Consider the following 15,149-nt stretch of genomic DNA (forward strand, 5'->3'; position numbering starts at 1 on the left):
CCACGGATTGTCTCACTTAAGACTAACGTCACTTGTATGGGTTACTTTCATTCCCATCTCACAGGTCAGGAAACTGAGGCTCAGAGAAGTTACATACCCAGCTTAAATCCATACAGCAAGGGGCAAAGCTCTAATTCCAAAGCCATGCTCCTAACCCGCATATCACACTGAAAGTGAAGAGGGCAGCACTGGAATGTGCACAAGCGCTAGAGGAAAGGTGTCAGGGAGCAGTCATGGGGCTGTCAGAGTCTTATCACTGAAGCTAACTGATGGGACCAACAGCAGCTGCAGAAACACATGGCGCTGCCTTCTGTGCGTCCCCTCCTGGTCCCCCTCCAGAGCTGCTATGTAAATACCAGGTCAGCCGAGTAGCTGGCAGGGAGCTAAAAGCCTTGGGGCAGTAGCTTTTCCATCATCTTGGAGCAAGAGGAACTGGGGCAAATGAGAAGCTGCCTACAGGCTCACCGAGAGCCAGACGGACGCGTAAAGCAGCATCTACAGAAAGTAGGGAACAACAGGCGTGTCCCAGTGGTGCCCCTGGATTCTACTCTTCAGGACCTGCCTCACTTGCACCTCCGCGCACACCTTATACAAGGGGAGAGGACAGATGGTCTGACCACCTGGTCCCCACGCACCTGTAAGCCTTTCAAGTTGTGCCTCCTGCCTGCCCACTGCATCCTCCCCCACCTCCCCAGAGCGGAGCCCACGTCAACGCTGCCCTTTCCAAGTCCCACGCAACCTTCCAATGAGGCCAGATGCTGCGGAGAGGCAGCAGTGGGCCCTCCTCCGTGCCCAAGAGCGTCGTGTGCTCCCCGCTCATCAACAGGCAGCACCTACCTCTGCACGTCACGGCCATCTGTCGACCTGCCATCTCTCCAGCAGAATGTCAGCCTCCAGAGTGCACAGCCTGCCAATTTTTTTTTCACGCCTAATTCTAACACAGTGCTTAGCAAATGGTAGTGACACACTCAGTAATTCTTTTGATGCAAGTTCTTGTTAATAATAATAAAAGCACCTAGCAGTTGTTGAGTATCTGCCACGTATCACGTCCCAAGCTGGGTGTACATGGTATTTCTTCTCATGCTCAAAATAAGCCTGCCGGGAAGATGGGCATCCAGCATCACAGGTGAGGAAAGGGAGGCTCGGAGAGGTGAAGTCACACTGGGAAGTGGGTCTCAAGGAATTAAAGCAAAACATGAATTCAATTTTATATATGGAGAAAAGGTAGGAACACAGTGAGATTTTTCGTCTAAAAAACTGGGATCATTCCCTTCAAATGTATTCTCAGAAATCTTAAAAAACTCTCTCAGCAAAAGCAAAAGGAAAAAAACCCCAGCAGCTCAGGACTACTGCCTAAAACAGGGGTTGGCAATCTGTCACAAGGGAAAGGTAGACTTCAAAATATTTCACCACTGTGGCCAGCGCTTTCATACACAGGCCCTGCTTTTCTCGTGGCTGAAGCCATTCTCTCCCCCCAAAGCAAACAAGCGACGGTTTAGATGCCACCTCTGAAAGGCTGCCCACCAGCCAGGTCTACAAGGAATGACGAAGGGGCACAGGAGGGAAAAGCGTTTACATATATAATCAAAACAGCACAGTCTGGCAACTGCCTTTGATGTAGGTAAAGAGAATTATTACTCCCAGAGGTAATTTGATTTTATTTACTCGTATCTTAAGTAAGTCGTTGACCAGATGTGATGGACAAAATCTGGCCTATGATAGAGAGGCTCAGAAATGAGGGAAGCGAAAAAATAAGTCCACAGAAAGAATCTAGCAAAATGTCAAAGGCCAAATGTTAACAATGAAAAAAGTCAACTGCTAAATGTTCTCATTAGGTTTGGAATTTAAAACATAATCAAATCGGGCTTCCCTGGTGGCGCAGTGGTTGAGAGTCCGCCTGCCGATGCAGGGGACACGGGTTCGTGCCCCGGTCCGGGAGGATCCCACATGCTGTGGAGCGGCTGGGCCCATGAGCTGTGGCTGCTGGGCCTGCGCGTCCAGGGCCTGTGCTCCACGGCGGGAGGGGCCACAGCAGTGAGAGGCCCGCATACCACAAAAAAACAAAACAAAACAAAAAAAAAACATAATCAAATCATTCTCAAACGTATAAAAGAACAAAGAGAAGAAGAAAAGAAACTTTCGGAGATAGTGAAAAATACTCTAAGGAAGAGTTACCACAGTGAACTTTCCCGGCATGATACCATGGCAACAACCGCAACAACTAAATATTCCACTGTCATTAATACCTTAGCTGGGAAAGATCCTGTATTCTAAGATTGACGATTAAGTACTTTCTGAAACCATCCAGGTGGCTCCTGAGTTAACAGTAACAATGAAAGCCCACATCTCCTGAAGGCTACCCAGGTGCCAAGCACTCCGCTGAGGGCTTTGTGTGCACAGTCACAGTTCAGACTCATAAATGTTCACATATACCTATCAGATAAGATGGGTATTATTATTCCCACTGTTCGGGTAGAAATATGACCAAGGCTTAAAGGACTGGCCTCACACACAGCTAGCAAGGGAGAGCAAAGACAAGTGCTTGCTCTCCTTGGAGGGTGACGCCCAAGGTATGCAGAGGGGATTAAGGAAAGGGGGAAGCCCTGCGGCCCTTCCGGTTCTCGGGCAGCTTCGGTCCCTCCTGGAGTCCCTCTCCCATTTCCACCTCCTCTCTTCTGCCTTCCAAAGCAGCAGAATATTAGAGGTTAGCAGAATTATTCCAGTTCAGTCCTACCTCCTAATCTACCTCAAGAAGTTTACTGTAAATGATTCATTAAACTGCAAACCCACTGTTCTCCAAATAAAGCACATAAGAAGTCACAAGCTTAACTTGATGGGAAACTGAGGGAGGCTTCCTGCTGGAAAAACGACTCGAAGTTTCTGCTCTGCTGAAGCGAATCAGCGGTGCCACCTTCAAACACAACAACCGCAGGGCAGGCTATAAATTTTTACACATATTATGAGTGCAACCATATAAGACACAGATAAAGCCTAGACAACTAAAAAATGGAAATAACTGCTTTGGTTAGGGTAGCATAATTACGGGTAGTTTTATTTTTCTAACTTCCAAAGTCTGCAACATTGTCTTTATCATAAAAATAAGGTATACATCTTTTATAGTGATGAAAAAATTTTCTGACCCCCTAAAATTGAGTTCTCTCTAAAGCATGCTGTGACATAGAATGGCTTCACATGGAAGCAGTCAAAGGATATCAAACATTCTGTTGAGGATGTTCAGAGAAGGATCTAGAACTTTAAATTTCTAAGCATGCGTTCCCCACAGCCTAAGATTTTGACAGCAGTGCTGGTTTTAGCTTCAGAGACGGAAGCGGGGCGCAGAGAGAGGCTGGCTAAGACGGGGGCTGTCTGTGTGGCAGCTGCTTGATGGGCTGCAGGAAGTGTTGCTTGACAATAGCCTCATGACATCTTTGGTGCTCTATCTGCAGAAGCTGTGTGGTGTTGGATGGGACCCAGGGAGATGCCGCAGGAAGCACATGCAGGAGAGAAAAAGCGGAAGATTTGGACAGATCGTCAGGCTCAAGCCACAGCTAAGAAAGTGGTCATTTTAGGAAGAACTTTGAATGTCCTTTAATGGCCTGTTAAATCACTATGGATGACCTCTAAGCTGAAGGAGAAAATTCTGCCATTAAAAAATTAGTTTGGAATGGAGAAAAAGTTATACAGTCTTAAAGTAATGGGTCTAGATTTTGCTTTAAAAGGTATTTTTTACGGCTAGGACTGAGGAAGGAGGTCTGTTTTAGGCTAAGCCAATCTCCTCTCGTCATCGATCCATCAAAGTCATCAAAATTAGCGGTCCAATACGAGAGGGTTCCACCAAAAAATAATCTCAATCATTTCATCTGTTTTGGATCCCCAACATCTTAGAATAGTGCCTGGTACTAGTAGGTGCTGAATAAGTATCTGTTGAACAAATTAACCGTATCGCCAACGAGCCCCATATCTGCTCACAATCCCCTGGTGGAGAACCTAAAAAAGCCAAGAAAGAAACCGCTGCTAGAGAACACGAATGAGAAAGCACTCTAGCATGCAAACACCAGGCATGCCTATAAGCATGTTTCACTAATGATATTCCCTGCATTCACAAATAGAGGGATAAGAGAATGGCCCTGGAGTCAGAAGGCCCTAGTTTAAATTCTGGCAGCAACCTTCACCAGCTGTGACCCTGAGTAAGGTGCTTCTCTGGGTCTCACTTTCCACATCTACACACAAAAAAGAGAGGTAATGGTAGTATCTGCCACATAAGACAGATGAAGATGAAATGAGATAAGCAGTTTCTGGGACACAGAAGTGCCTAATGAATACCAGTGAATTCTTGGTTTGTTTATTTTGATATATACCTGCAGTCCTATCTCTGGGAAGAATTCAGGATCATGGGTTCACTTCTCCCCACCAAAAGAAATGGCCTTAAATGAGGAAGAGGCAATCGAATGCATTCTTTTCCCTGAGGGATCAATAAGAAGGAAAAAAAATCGGCTCGTAAATCTGGGTTTTTTGGACCCTTCTCAATCTTCATGTCTCTTCTTGCCTTTTCTCCCCACATCTATATAAAACCTTTCCTGAACTGCTGTGGGTCTGGCTTAGCCACAGGCACTGCTGGCCTCCAGAGACAGCTCTTAACTCTGTTCTACAATAACACTGTACCCCGGGCAGGGCAATCAACCCCGCTGGGCCTCATTCACATCAACATAACAGAGGAAGAGTTCAGGGGTGGAGTGGATCATATTTAAATTCTCTTCCAAGTCTGAAAATCCACAACTAAGTAATTAATAACTATTATTAGTGCATTCAAGTCAAGCACTGACCTAAACTCAACTAGAAAGTACATCTTAACCATATTTGGAATACCACACAAACATGGGCAGAAGTACAGCAAACTCTAAAAGCTGAATTTTTCCTGGTCTTAGTTTCAGAGAACAACACACAAGTACCCTGAGGCTTTTATTTGGCTCCCTTATCACAATGGAACCGGCTCTTATTAAATCAGAACTTTCTCTTAGGATCACCTAAGGGTCCTTTATTTACAAGCTGCCAGGTACAGACACTAAGCATTTCTAACCACTATGAATTACCAAACCCGTGCTTACAATTTCCAGGTAACTGAGCAGAAAACTGACAGTCTTAAAGAATCAGAATTGTCATTCGGCAGCAGAGAAGGTGACTAACTAGAAAACCATTTAAAAACCACACTACTGGGGTTTCCCTGGTGGCGCAGTGGTTAGGAGTCCGCCTGCCAATGCAGAGGACATGGGTTCGAGCCCCAGTCCGGGAAGATCCCACATGCCACAGAGCAACTGGGCCTGTGCACCACAACTACTGAGCCTGCGCTCTAGGGCCTGCGAGCCACAACTACTGAGTCCACACGCCACAACTGCTGAGGCCCGCACGCCTAGAGCCCATGCTCCGCAACAAACGAGGCCACCACAATGAGAAGCCTGCACACCGCAACGAAGAGCAGCCCCCGCTCGCTGCAACTAGAGAAAGCCTGTGCACAGCAACAAAGACCCAACACAGCCAAAATAAACAAACAAACAAATAAATACATTTATAAAAAAAAAAAACCACAATACTTTCTTGGGCTCTTCGCGCTACCTAACATCTCCCCATCACACTGTCTATCTCTGTTGAGGAAAAGGGGTCTAATTTAAAATGAAGTTATAGGTTAACAATGGGCATAGAAAGACATTTACAATATACATTTCTGATGAAATGGGCAGATTACAAAATAATGTGATCAGCAGTACTAGTCCCGTTTTGGTAAAAAACATATGCATACATCTACACACATATCTGACAGGATACATTCCAAGTCGTTAATAAGCTTATAATTTTTCTGTAAAAAATGTGTTTGCTTATCTATATTGTCCTATTTTTCTACAATGACCACTTCGACTTCTGAAATAATAATAATTCAAACAGGTGTTTTATTTAATAAGAAAAGTGGATCTGGCACCCAAACTATAACCAAACACCTCCCTGAAGCAGAGCTCAGCATCCAGGGTTCCCCTGCACAGAGGCACCTTGTGTCTGCGGCTAAGCTGGGGTGGAGGTGTTGAGATGTTTTTAAGTACCAGCCATCGGGTACCACCAAGATAGGCCCAGCTCTCTCCCCCCGTTCACTTCAGCTTCCAGAACCATCAGCTTCCCATTTACGCAATTTACTGATCTGCAACCCTCTGGGCAAAGCTCACAAAACATGACCAAAGATCCTAAATTACAGTTCAGGATTTTAACTTTCACATTCACTGATTTAGGAGAATCAATGACAGAAGAGCCAAGTTACTGTGGCAGAGATCCAGTTTTAACAGGTGAAGTTAACTCCCACCCCTCATTTTAGGCTGTCCAATGCCAATCCTTTCTGATCACAAGACGAAAAAAATAAGCCATCATGTTTATAAGCATCATCTTCAAATATTTTACCCAGTTAAGCCTTCTGTTTTTAATAGAAAGGGCTGGCTCTTGATAGCCTCTTTGGCATACAGAACGCAGCTGTTGATAAATCTTCTAAGATCTGATCAGCCTAGAACAAGTTCATCACCAGGCACAGGTATCATAAGGCACTTTGCACCGTGAAGGCGTGAAGGGTGTTCTGGAAGCTTAGTGATCTACCAGCAAAAAGGTGTGTGAGAAATTGCGACTTCCCAGCTAACAAAAACAAAGAGCATACAAAGAAGACAGTGATAGGCAAACACACGTGACAAGCAGTAAAGATGAGGGCAGTGTGAGGGAAAGGAATAGAAACAGCAGAATGACAGTCTTCAGAAAAGTGTTCTGAAGGATTCCTCCTCCTGAGTCAAGAGGTTACCAGACCCAGTGCTCTCAGAAGCACATAGGCTATACCTTGAAGCTGCTCACATGCATTTCCCATAACGTAATAGCTAGCAAAAGCTATACTGTACTTAACAGCAAATTGTCTCCTTACTCCCTCATTCCCTTATCTTCTAAAAACCATCCATGATTTAGGTCAGAGCCTTATCCTCTGTTACAAAATATTTTCTGAGACAGATTTCAACAAAGAAGCATAGTGTCTACACAGCACTATTTTCTTGCAAGAAAACAAAACTGCCAACTATACGGATCTGAAAAATGTGACCACTTCAGGCTTATTTTGGGGCTGAACCACTCCCCTTCCCTAATTATCCCTCAAAGGAAACATATCAGGAGCTGTGGTCAAAGAGGGTAAACATGTCTAATTACAACATGTGCTCTTGGTGGATAAAAAATCTGAACATTCTTGAACTCTGGCCACATTTCAGAAGACCTTCCACTTGTAGTTTAGTCTCCCTAAAGAGGAAAGGTTAAAAGATCAGCTGTGTTTCAACCAGGTCTCCATCAAAAAAGACACAAAGAGAAACTGACCACATTTCTTACCCTCCATACTACAGGAGAGCCTGCTGAATATGCAAGATGACCCTGACTCCTTATCAAGCACTTACAGAGGAAGTGGTTTTTATTTAAAAATTAGGACTAAAAATAAGACCCATTTCAAGAGTACTCTCCACTGGAAAAAAAGACACACATTTGAATTTAAAGATATATATGCAAAGGCTTCAGGCCACAGGTGGCCTTAGAGAAGCGGTCCTTGATCAAGCCCTCTCATCCACAGCCCACCTGCCTTTGCTCTACAGAGGTGTGAAGACAGCCGAAGAGTTTGCTAATGCTTCTGCACATTGCTGTTTAAAGTGCTGAGAGAGGAGCAGGAAAAAACCTTCAGAAATCCAAAATGAAAATGCATCTAATTAGGCATTTGGATTGGGAGCTATAGCTCAAGAAGCTCTCAGCAAGGCCTACAGGTTGTAACCTCTCTCACCTCCTCTCCTAGGACTCTCCCCCTCCTCCCCTGGATTCTGCAGGGCTGGTTTCCGTGATGGCCCTCCAACACTCCAGACTCTTCCCTCAGATCCCAAGCATCCTTCAAATCTTTGCTCAAATGCCACTGTGCAAGGAGGAGAAGGAGGTCTTTTCTTTTCCCATGATACTTTCAACTTCTAATATACCATATAATTTACTTATACCTATTTTATTCATTGTTTACCCCTCTCTCCCTCAGATAAGCTCCGGGAGAACGGGGATCTTTGTTTTGTTCATTGATGTATACCCCCAAGCAGTTTTAGAACAGTGCCTGGCACTGAGTAGGAGCTCAAAAAATATTTTCTGAATGAATGAATGAACTTGACAGTAAAACTCCAGGAGGAAAGCAGGAGGGGAGTCGAAAGGGTGATGGTGAGGGGGTGAAATAAAAGGGGGAAAAAGCGACAGAGGGGAATTTACAAGGAAGAGGTAGAGGCTGACTGAGGCCGGGACCGACCCACACTTTCTCCCTGCAGTGCTGACGGGAAGCGAGAGGCAGTGCACGGTATCCCGCCAGCGGCATCAAATAGCACTCTTAGAAGCAAGCAGCTGAGATAAGCAAGCTCTACAGACTCACTGAGAAATTCCAAGGGCAGGGCAGACCCGCCCGGACTGCAGGCTCTGGGCAGGTCCCCAAGGGGGTCCAGACGTCCCTGCGCTTCCCCTCTCTCGGTGCCCCAAACCCAGCTCCCCTCCACTGTAGCCAGGAGCGTGCCGGGCCACAGTACCTTCCCGGCTCGGGCCCCTTCACCTGGTCGCCAGCAAGCCGGGCCCTGCACTCGAGCACCTGCCTGCCCGCGTCGGGGATCCTCAGCCGGGCCCGCCGGGAAGCCCAGTGCGCCCCTGGGGGGCCTCACTCCGCTCGGCTTCCCTCCGGCACCCGGGCAGGAAGCGCCCGCGGCTCTTCCTGCGACGGGTAAGGGGCTGCAGGCGCCCCTCGCCCCTGCCGCTCCAGTAAGACGCCCCGCCCGCGCGGCGCCCCCTCACCTCGGGGCGCACGTACGACACGAAGGAGGGCTTGGGCGCCTTGGTGCCGCCGCCACCGCCGACTACCCCTTTCCCCAGCATACCGCCGCCCTGGGAAGCAGCGACGCCCGGGAGCAGAGGCGGCCGCTCGCAGCGGCCACCAGCACTGGCGGCCGGGGCTCCGCCCATCCCCAGGGCAGCGGCGGCCGCGGCACCGCCCGCATCCGGCTCCGCCGCTGACACCGCTCGCCCCGCCCAGGCACGCGGGCCCCACCCACTCCACGCGCAGGCCCAAGCAGTCAAGAACCCGCGGCCGGAGGCCACGCCTCCTCCGCTGGCGACAGGCCGGTCTGCCTGGCGGATACTAGCCTTCCGAGATAGGCTCCATTCCACCGTTTGCGGCAAAGCCCGCCCCCATGCGTTCTCTGATTGGCCAGAAGCCTCTGCCGGCCGAGCCCCACGTCAAGTCCCTTCTTGAATGAACCTGGACAGATGTTTCTTCTGACCAATCCAGAGAGCGTTCTCTCCGGACTCCCCGGCGATTGGATAGCAAAAATGTCGCCGCCGCCAAGTGATCCTGCGGTCACTAAGTTGTGGGCATTGGTTCACTGCCGTCGTTCTCTTCTTTTTCCTTGACGTTTTGGAATAAAACTTCCGAAAGTGTAGTGTATCGAATCTCACCGATTGAATGAGTGAGTTTCAAACCCCCATCAATGATGTTCGGGCTTACTATTTTAAGTGCAGACAAAAATGAGACAAACCAAGTGCTAGGCACTTAGGAATGGGTTTGAATGTTTGATCATAAAAGGCCTTGTCGACCTCATTTTCTGAAACTTTTTTGTTTTTAATCTTTCCGTTTCTAACAGAATATCAAAAGGCCTTAAGAGATTTCTTTTATTCACCCTCCCAAGTTATCGATAAAACCCTCATTTTTAGTGAAGATTGCAAAGAAAATTCATTTAAATTCGACATTTGGTACCAAGCATTATGTTAGACACAGATGAATAATACAGTTTCAGCTCTCAAGAAACTCAGTCTAGTGGAAAAAACTAATAATAAATATTTGCAGTTAACTTGCTCCGTGTCAGACCCTGGTAAGCATTAGTCTCGTCAATGGCTAATGCCCTTTACCCTCTTCATCTCCATGACCGCCCCCCCCCCCCCCCCCCCCCCCCCAAGCCAGGCCAAAAAAAAAAAAAAACTAAGGGAAAACGAATGTGCTTACTTTTTTTTCATCTCTCAAGCTTTTATATATTTATTTTAATAGATCTTTATTGGAGTATAATTGCTTCACGATACTGTGTTAGTTTCTGTTGCACAACAAAGCGAATCAGCCATATGCATACACATGTCCCCGTATCCCCGAATGTGCTTACTTTTGAAAACATAGGTCAGGACAAGTCCTGTGGTCTCATTTCAACCTGATTGCCATCCTTCAGCCTATCCAGTACAGCATGGCCGGAGCTACCAGAGTTGCACTATCCCAGTCCTCAAGAAGAGCAGAAGCAAGTAATTTGCCCCGGTCTCACAACAGGTCACTGACAGAGCTGGGATTCCAGCCCAGGTGTGTCTGATTCCTAAGCCCAAGATCCGAACATTATTATAATTACACAAATTAGGAAGAAGCACAATAAAAGAGTGGTCAATTCTATTTAGGAAGGCTAAGTCAGGCTTCATAAAGAAAGACACGCTCCTTAGGGAGGTGTCCGGAATGAAGTTATTTGTGGGGACAAATAGTAGCACTTTATATTTCACAGCAGTTTTTACTTTTCAAAGTGAAATGGCAGGGCAGATTTTTACAGTCTGAACAAATCTTTACATTCTGACTTTTCAATTTTCCATGATCTTGCACTGACCATAGTCAGTATGTTGGCGTGGGTGCCTGTGGCCAGGGCTTGCTTCCTGGCCATGCAACTAGTGCAGTCACACAGGCCCGCACCTAGAAGGGCTTGGGGCTTAATGCTCTGCGGTCGCGGCCTTCAAATTCTGAATCATTTTATCTTCAAATTTGTGTTTTTTAAGTGAGATGTGATGGGACGATGGAACAAGCCCAGGGGTCTTGAAGCCTCAGCTCCTGCACAGTCCTCTTGGGTGCCCACCCTGCCCTGGCACCCTGGCCCTCCCCAGCCAAACCTAAGTCTCCTGCTTACCTCTGTCAGGGCGGCAACCTGGCCTCATCATCAGAGGGGGAGTAGTGAGCGGGAGGTCTTGGGTTCTGCCATCGCCATCCACCCCTCCCCCCCACGGGTGCCTGGACACTGACAAGGAGATGATCAGGGTCAGGCACAGCCCCCCAACCCCTTCCCATGTCTCTGGGTGGGGTAAGCAGGCATCCCTGCCCTAGGTTGTCAGCTCCATAACTGTGCCCTTTATTATTTGTGTTCTTGGGCAAGTTACTTCATCCCTCTGTGCCTGTGATTCTGTCTGGGATGGTAATAACAACAATAATAACTATGTCAATGTGGCTGAGGACTGTTATGAAGATTAAACGAGGTAATCCAGGCAATGCCTGGTAGGCAGCAAGAACTAAACAGGTGCTGGCTGACGGTACAATCCCACCAAGCAGGACATAAATTACCCCCTTTCCAGGACTGTAGAAGGAGAAGAAAAGTAACTTCTGATGATGCTCTGTGGCACCTTGTTAAACAAAGGGGTTTTGTTTGTGTCCTTGTTTGTTTTTGTTTTTAACCTCTGGCCCAATCCTTGGACTAGAGATAATGGCTTTTATTTTTAATCCACCACATCAAATTTTCCTGAAATCATCCTGCGGTGTAATAATTACTTTATCCTGCTCTTCAGCATCCAATGGGTTTGCAATGTGACGACTCTGGAAACTTGATGCAGCCACTGTGTCCATACAGTTTCAGAAATCATAGCCAGCAAGTGAGGAACGGTGTTAGAGATGGAGGGTGGGGCTTCCCTGGTGGTGCAGTGGTTGAGAGTCCGCCTGCCAGTGCAGGGGACACGGGTTCGTGCCCCGGTCCGGGAAGATCCCACATGCCGCGGAGCGGCTGGGCGCGTGAGCCATGGCCGCTGAGCCTGCGCATCCGGAACCTGTGCTCCGCAACGGGAGAGGCCACGACAGTGAGAGGCCCGCGTACCGCCAAAAAAAAAAAAAAAAGATGGAGGGTGGCTGCTGCTTCCGGGGGCGTTTTCTGCTCACTGATGAAAACCCGCACTTTCTTTAAGGAGCAGGAAGGGGGTGAGGACAGAGAATAAGCTAACGTACATTTCCATCTCGCTCTTAAGGTTCTCCAGCTATCAGCATATTTTTCACTTGATCTTTAGGGCGTGGATCAAATCTCCTTGGGAGAGTCCCTCCCAACTGACTGAAAAATCCTTGTCATGCTGAGGTCAAATAATTCTCCATCTATTAATAACCGCAGATGGTGGCCCCTAGACCTTCAAATATTTTAATTTACACATATTAGTTTAAGGTCACTCCTTTCTCCTAATGCTGCCCTGAGCTCTCTTGGAGAATTATAAATAGGTACAAATCTTAGCTCACAAAGAAATGAGTGCCAGACCAAAGACAGTGCCGTTGCTTCCCACAAACTGAAGCCAAGTGTGTACTCCCACAAGGGGGGAACATTTTTCCTCCGGCAGGTAGTTAAGCCTGGATATTTGCATTTCCTTCTCCTGGGAGTCACTTGAAGCAGCCTACTTGTGTGTGTTATTCATCTTTATCTGATAGGTACCAGGAGCATAGTAGGGATTCAATAAATATTTGCACCTGAGTGAAAGGGTATTCGCTGAAAAGCAGCCTGGCCAGCAATTGATTAGTAAGAAGGGGAAGCAAGAATTCAAACTCTAGCATCCGGGTTAGAGCCTGCACTTTTAAAATCGCTTGGATACAAACTAAGATCTGATTTTTTTTTTTTAAGATTTATTTGTTTGTTTGTTTGGCTGCATCGGGTCTTAGTTGCGGCACGTGGGATCTTCGTTGAGGCACGCGGGATCTTTCGTTGTGGCACACGGGCTTCCCTCTAGTTGTGGCGCACAGGCTCCAGAGCACGTTGGCTCTGTAGTTTGCGGCACGCAGTCTCTCTAGTTGAGGCACGCGGGCTCAGTAGTTGTGGCACATGGGCTTAGTTGCCCCATGGCATATGGGATCTTAGTGCCCTGACCAGGGATCGAACCCGTGTCCCCTGCATTGGAAGGCCAATTCTTTACCACTGGACCACCAGGGAAGTCCCAGACTTGATTTTTTAAAAAATAAAAATGAATGAATGAATGAGTGAACAAATAAATAAAAGTCAAGGAGGACTAAAATGCACGTGTTATTTAATGGCCACGTGCCAAATTCCAATTTTAGCAAATGGCGAAGACATGCCTTCTTCTTTCACTGAAAATAGAAAATTCCTTAGCCTCTTGCTGCATCCATGTGTCTTCCAACCCTCCCCTGAAGATGGTGAGGAATAGATCTGGATTAAGAAGCATTTTGCATCGTTCTCTACCTTGTGGTGCAATAAAATGAGGACCTGCTGGGGAGACCCAGTGACTGTGAACAAGGGCTTCCTGATGATTTTTTTTCTTTCACAAACACAGAGCCTAAACTGGCCACATGGTAGGGGGCCTGATGAGCCTACTCTATGAACTGTATTCTGTCTTCTTCAAAATGAGACAGGCTGGGACCTGGGACCCTTTACTGCAGTGCTTGCACCTGGACAAGCATCTCCTCGTGGATCTGAATAAAAGAAACATTAAGGAACTAAAAACAACTACACGCATGGGCAGTTGGGGCAAATTTTGAACAACACAACAAAAAAACAAACAAACAAAAAAATTTTGAACAACATACAAAAAGGCCAAAACCCAACTGCCACTTCTGAGGTGGCAGAGCAAAAGCAGGGCTCTGCGCATGCACTCTACACACAACACCACCAACGGGGTGGGCAGACCACCCACGCTACCCCTCTGGCTACCCACCCACCCATCGCTACCCTCACTCCGTCTGCAGGCCAGCTCGCCCCGCACTCAGGGAGCAAGAAAGAGGACGTGCTACTTGCTCTCGCTCTCTCGTCTGGCCTCCTATCAACTTCTATTGCTTAAAGAGTCCAAGAACCTGGGTTGGTAACAAATACACAAGTTAACAGTCTGATTCGTTTATTTACTTATTATTATTTTTTAACATCTTTTTTGGAGTTATAGTTGCTTTACAATGGTGTGTTAGTTTCTGCTTTATAACAAAGTGAATCAGCTATACGTATACATATATCCCCATATCGCCTCCCTGTTGCGTCTCCCTCCCACCCTCCCTATCCCCCCCCTCTAGGTGGTCACAAAGCACCGAGCTGGTCTCCCTGTGCTATGCGGCTACTTCCCACTAGCTATCTGTTTTACATTTGGTAGTGTATATATGTCCATGCCACTCTCTCACTTTGTCCCAGCTTGCCCTTCCCCCTCCCTGTGTCCTCAAGTTCATGCTCTAGTAGGTCTGCGTCTTTATTCCTGTCCTGCCCCGAGGTTCTTCAGAACCTTTTTTTTTTTAAGATTCCGTATATATGTGTTAGCATACAGTATTTGTTTTTCTCTTTCTGACTTACTTCACTTTGTATGACAGACTCTAGGTCCATCCACCTCACTACAAATAACTCAGTTTCATTTCTCTTTATGGCTGAGTAATATTCCATTGTATATATGTGCCACATCTTCTTTATCCATTCATCTGTCGATGGACACTTAGGTTGTTTCCATCTCCGGGCTATTGTAAATAGAGCTGCAGTGAACATCATGGTACATGACTCTTTTTGAATTATGGTTTTCTCAGGGTATATGCCCAGTAGTGGGATTGCTGGGTCGTATGGTAATTCTATTTTTAGTTTTTTAAGGAACCTCCATACTGTTCTCCATAGTGGCTGTATCAATTTACATTCCCACGAACAGTGCAAGAGGGTTCCCTTTTCCCCACACCCTCTCCGGCATTTATTGTCTGTAGATTTTTTTGATTATGGCCATTCTGACCGGTGTGAGGTGATATCTCATTGTAGTTTTGATTGGCATTTCTCTAATGATTAGTGATGTTGAGCATCCGTTCATGTGTCTGTTGGCAATCTGTATATCTTCTTTGGAGGAATGTCTATTTAGGTCTTCCGCCCATTTTTGGGTTGTTTGTTTTTTTGATATTGAGCTGCATGAGCTGCTTGTATATTTTAGAGATTAAGCCTTTGTCAGTTACTTCATTTGCAAATATTTTCTCCCATTCTGAGGGTTGTCTTTTCATATTGTTTTTGGTTTCCTTTGCTGTGCAAAAGCTTTTAAGTTTCATTAGGTCCCATTTGTTTATTTATGCTTTTATTTCCATTTCTCTAGAA

At 46.6% G+C, this 15,149-nt stretch overlaps 1 protein-coding gene across 2 annotated transcripts in view; it reads right to left on the reverse strand.

Moving 5' to 3' along the window:
• Positions 1 to 9,020, reverse strand: part of MTMR12 (myotubularin related protein 12) — a 65,791-nt gene extending 56,771 nt beyond the window's left edge. The window contains exon 1 of one of the 2 annotated variants that reach the window (XM_029217328.1): positions 8,857 to 9,020. In XM_029217328.1, the coding sequence (XP_029073161.1) occupies positions 8,857 to 8,937 (81 nt within the window). In that variant the 5' untranslated portion in view covers positions 8,938 to 9,020. The remainder of the gene's footprint in view (positions 1 to 8,856) is intronic. The other variant, XM_029217329.1, reaches the window with a different exon arrangement.
• Between the last annotated feature and the right edge of the window lie 6,129 nt (positions 9,021 to 15,149).

Source organism: Monodon monoceros, unplaced genomic scaffold (genome assembly GCF_005190385.1).
Source record: "Monodon monoceros isolate NGI ecotype Baffin Bay Population unplaced genomic scaffold, NGI_Narwhal_1 Super_Scaffold_12, whole genome shotgun sequence".
NCBI lineage: Eukaryota > Metazoa > Chordata > Mammalia > Artiodactyla > Monodontidae > Monodon > Monodon monoceros.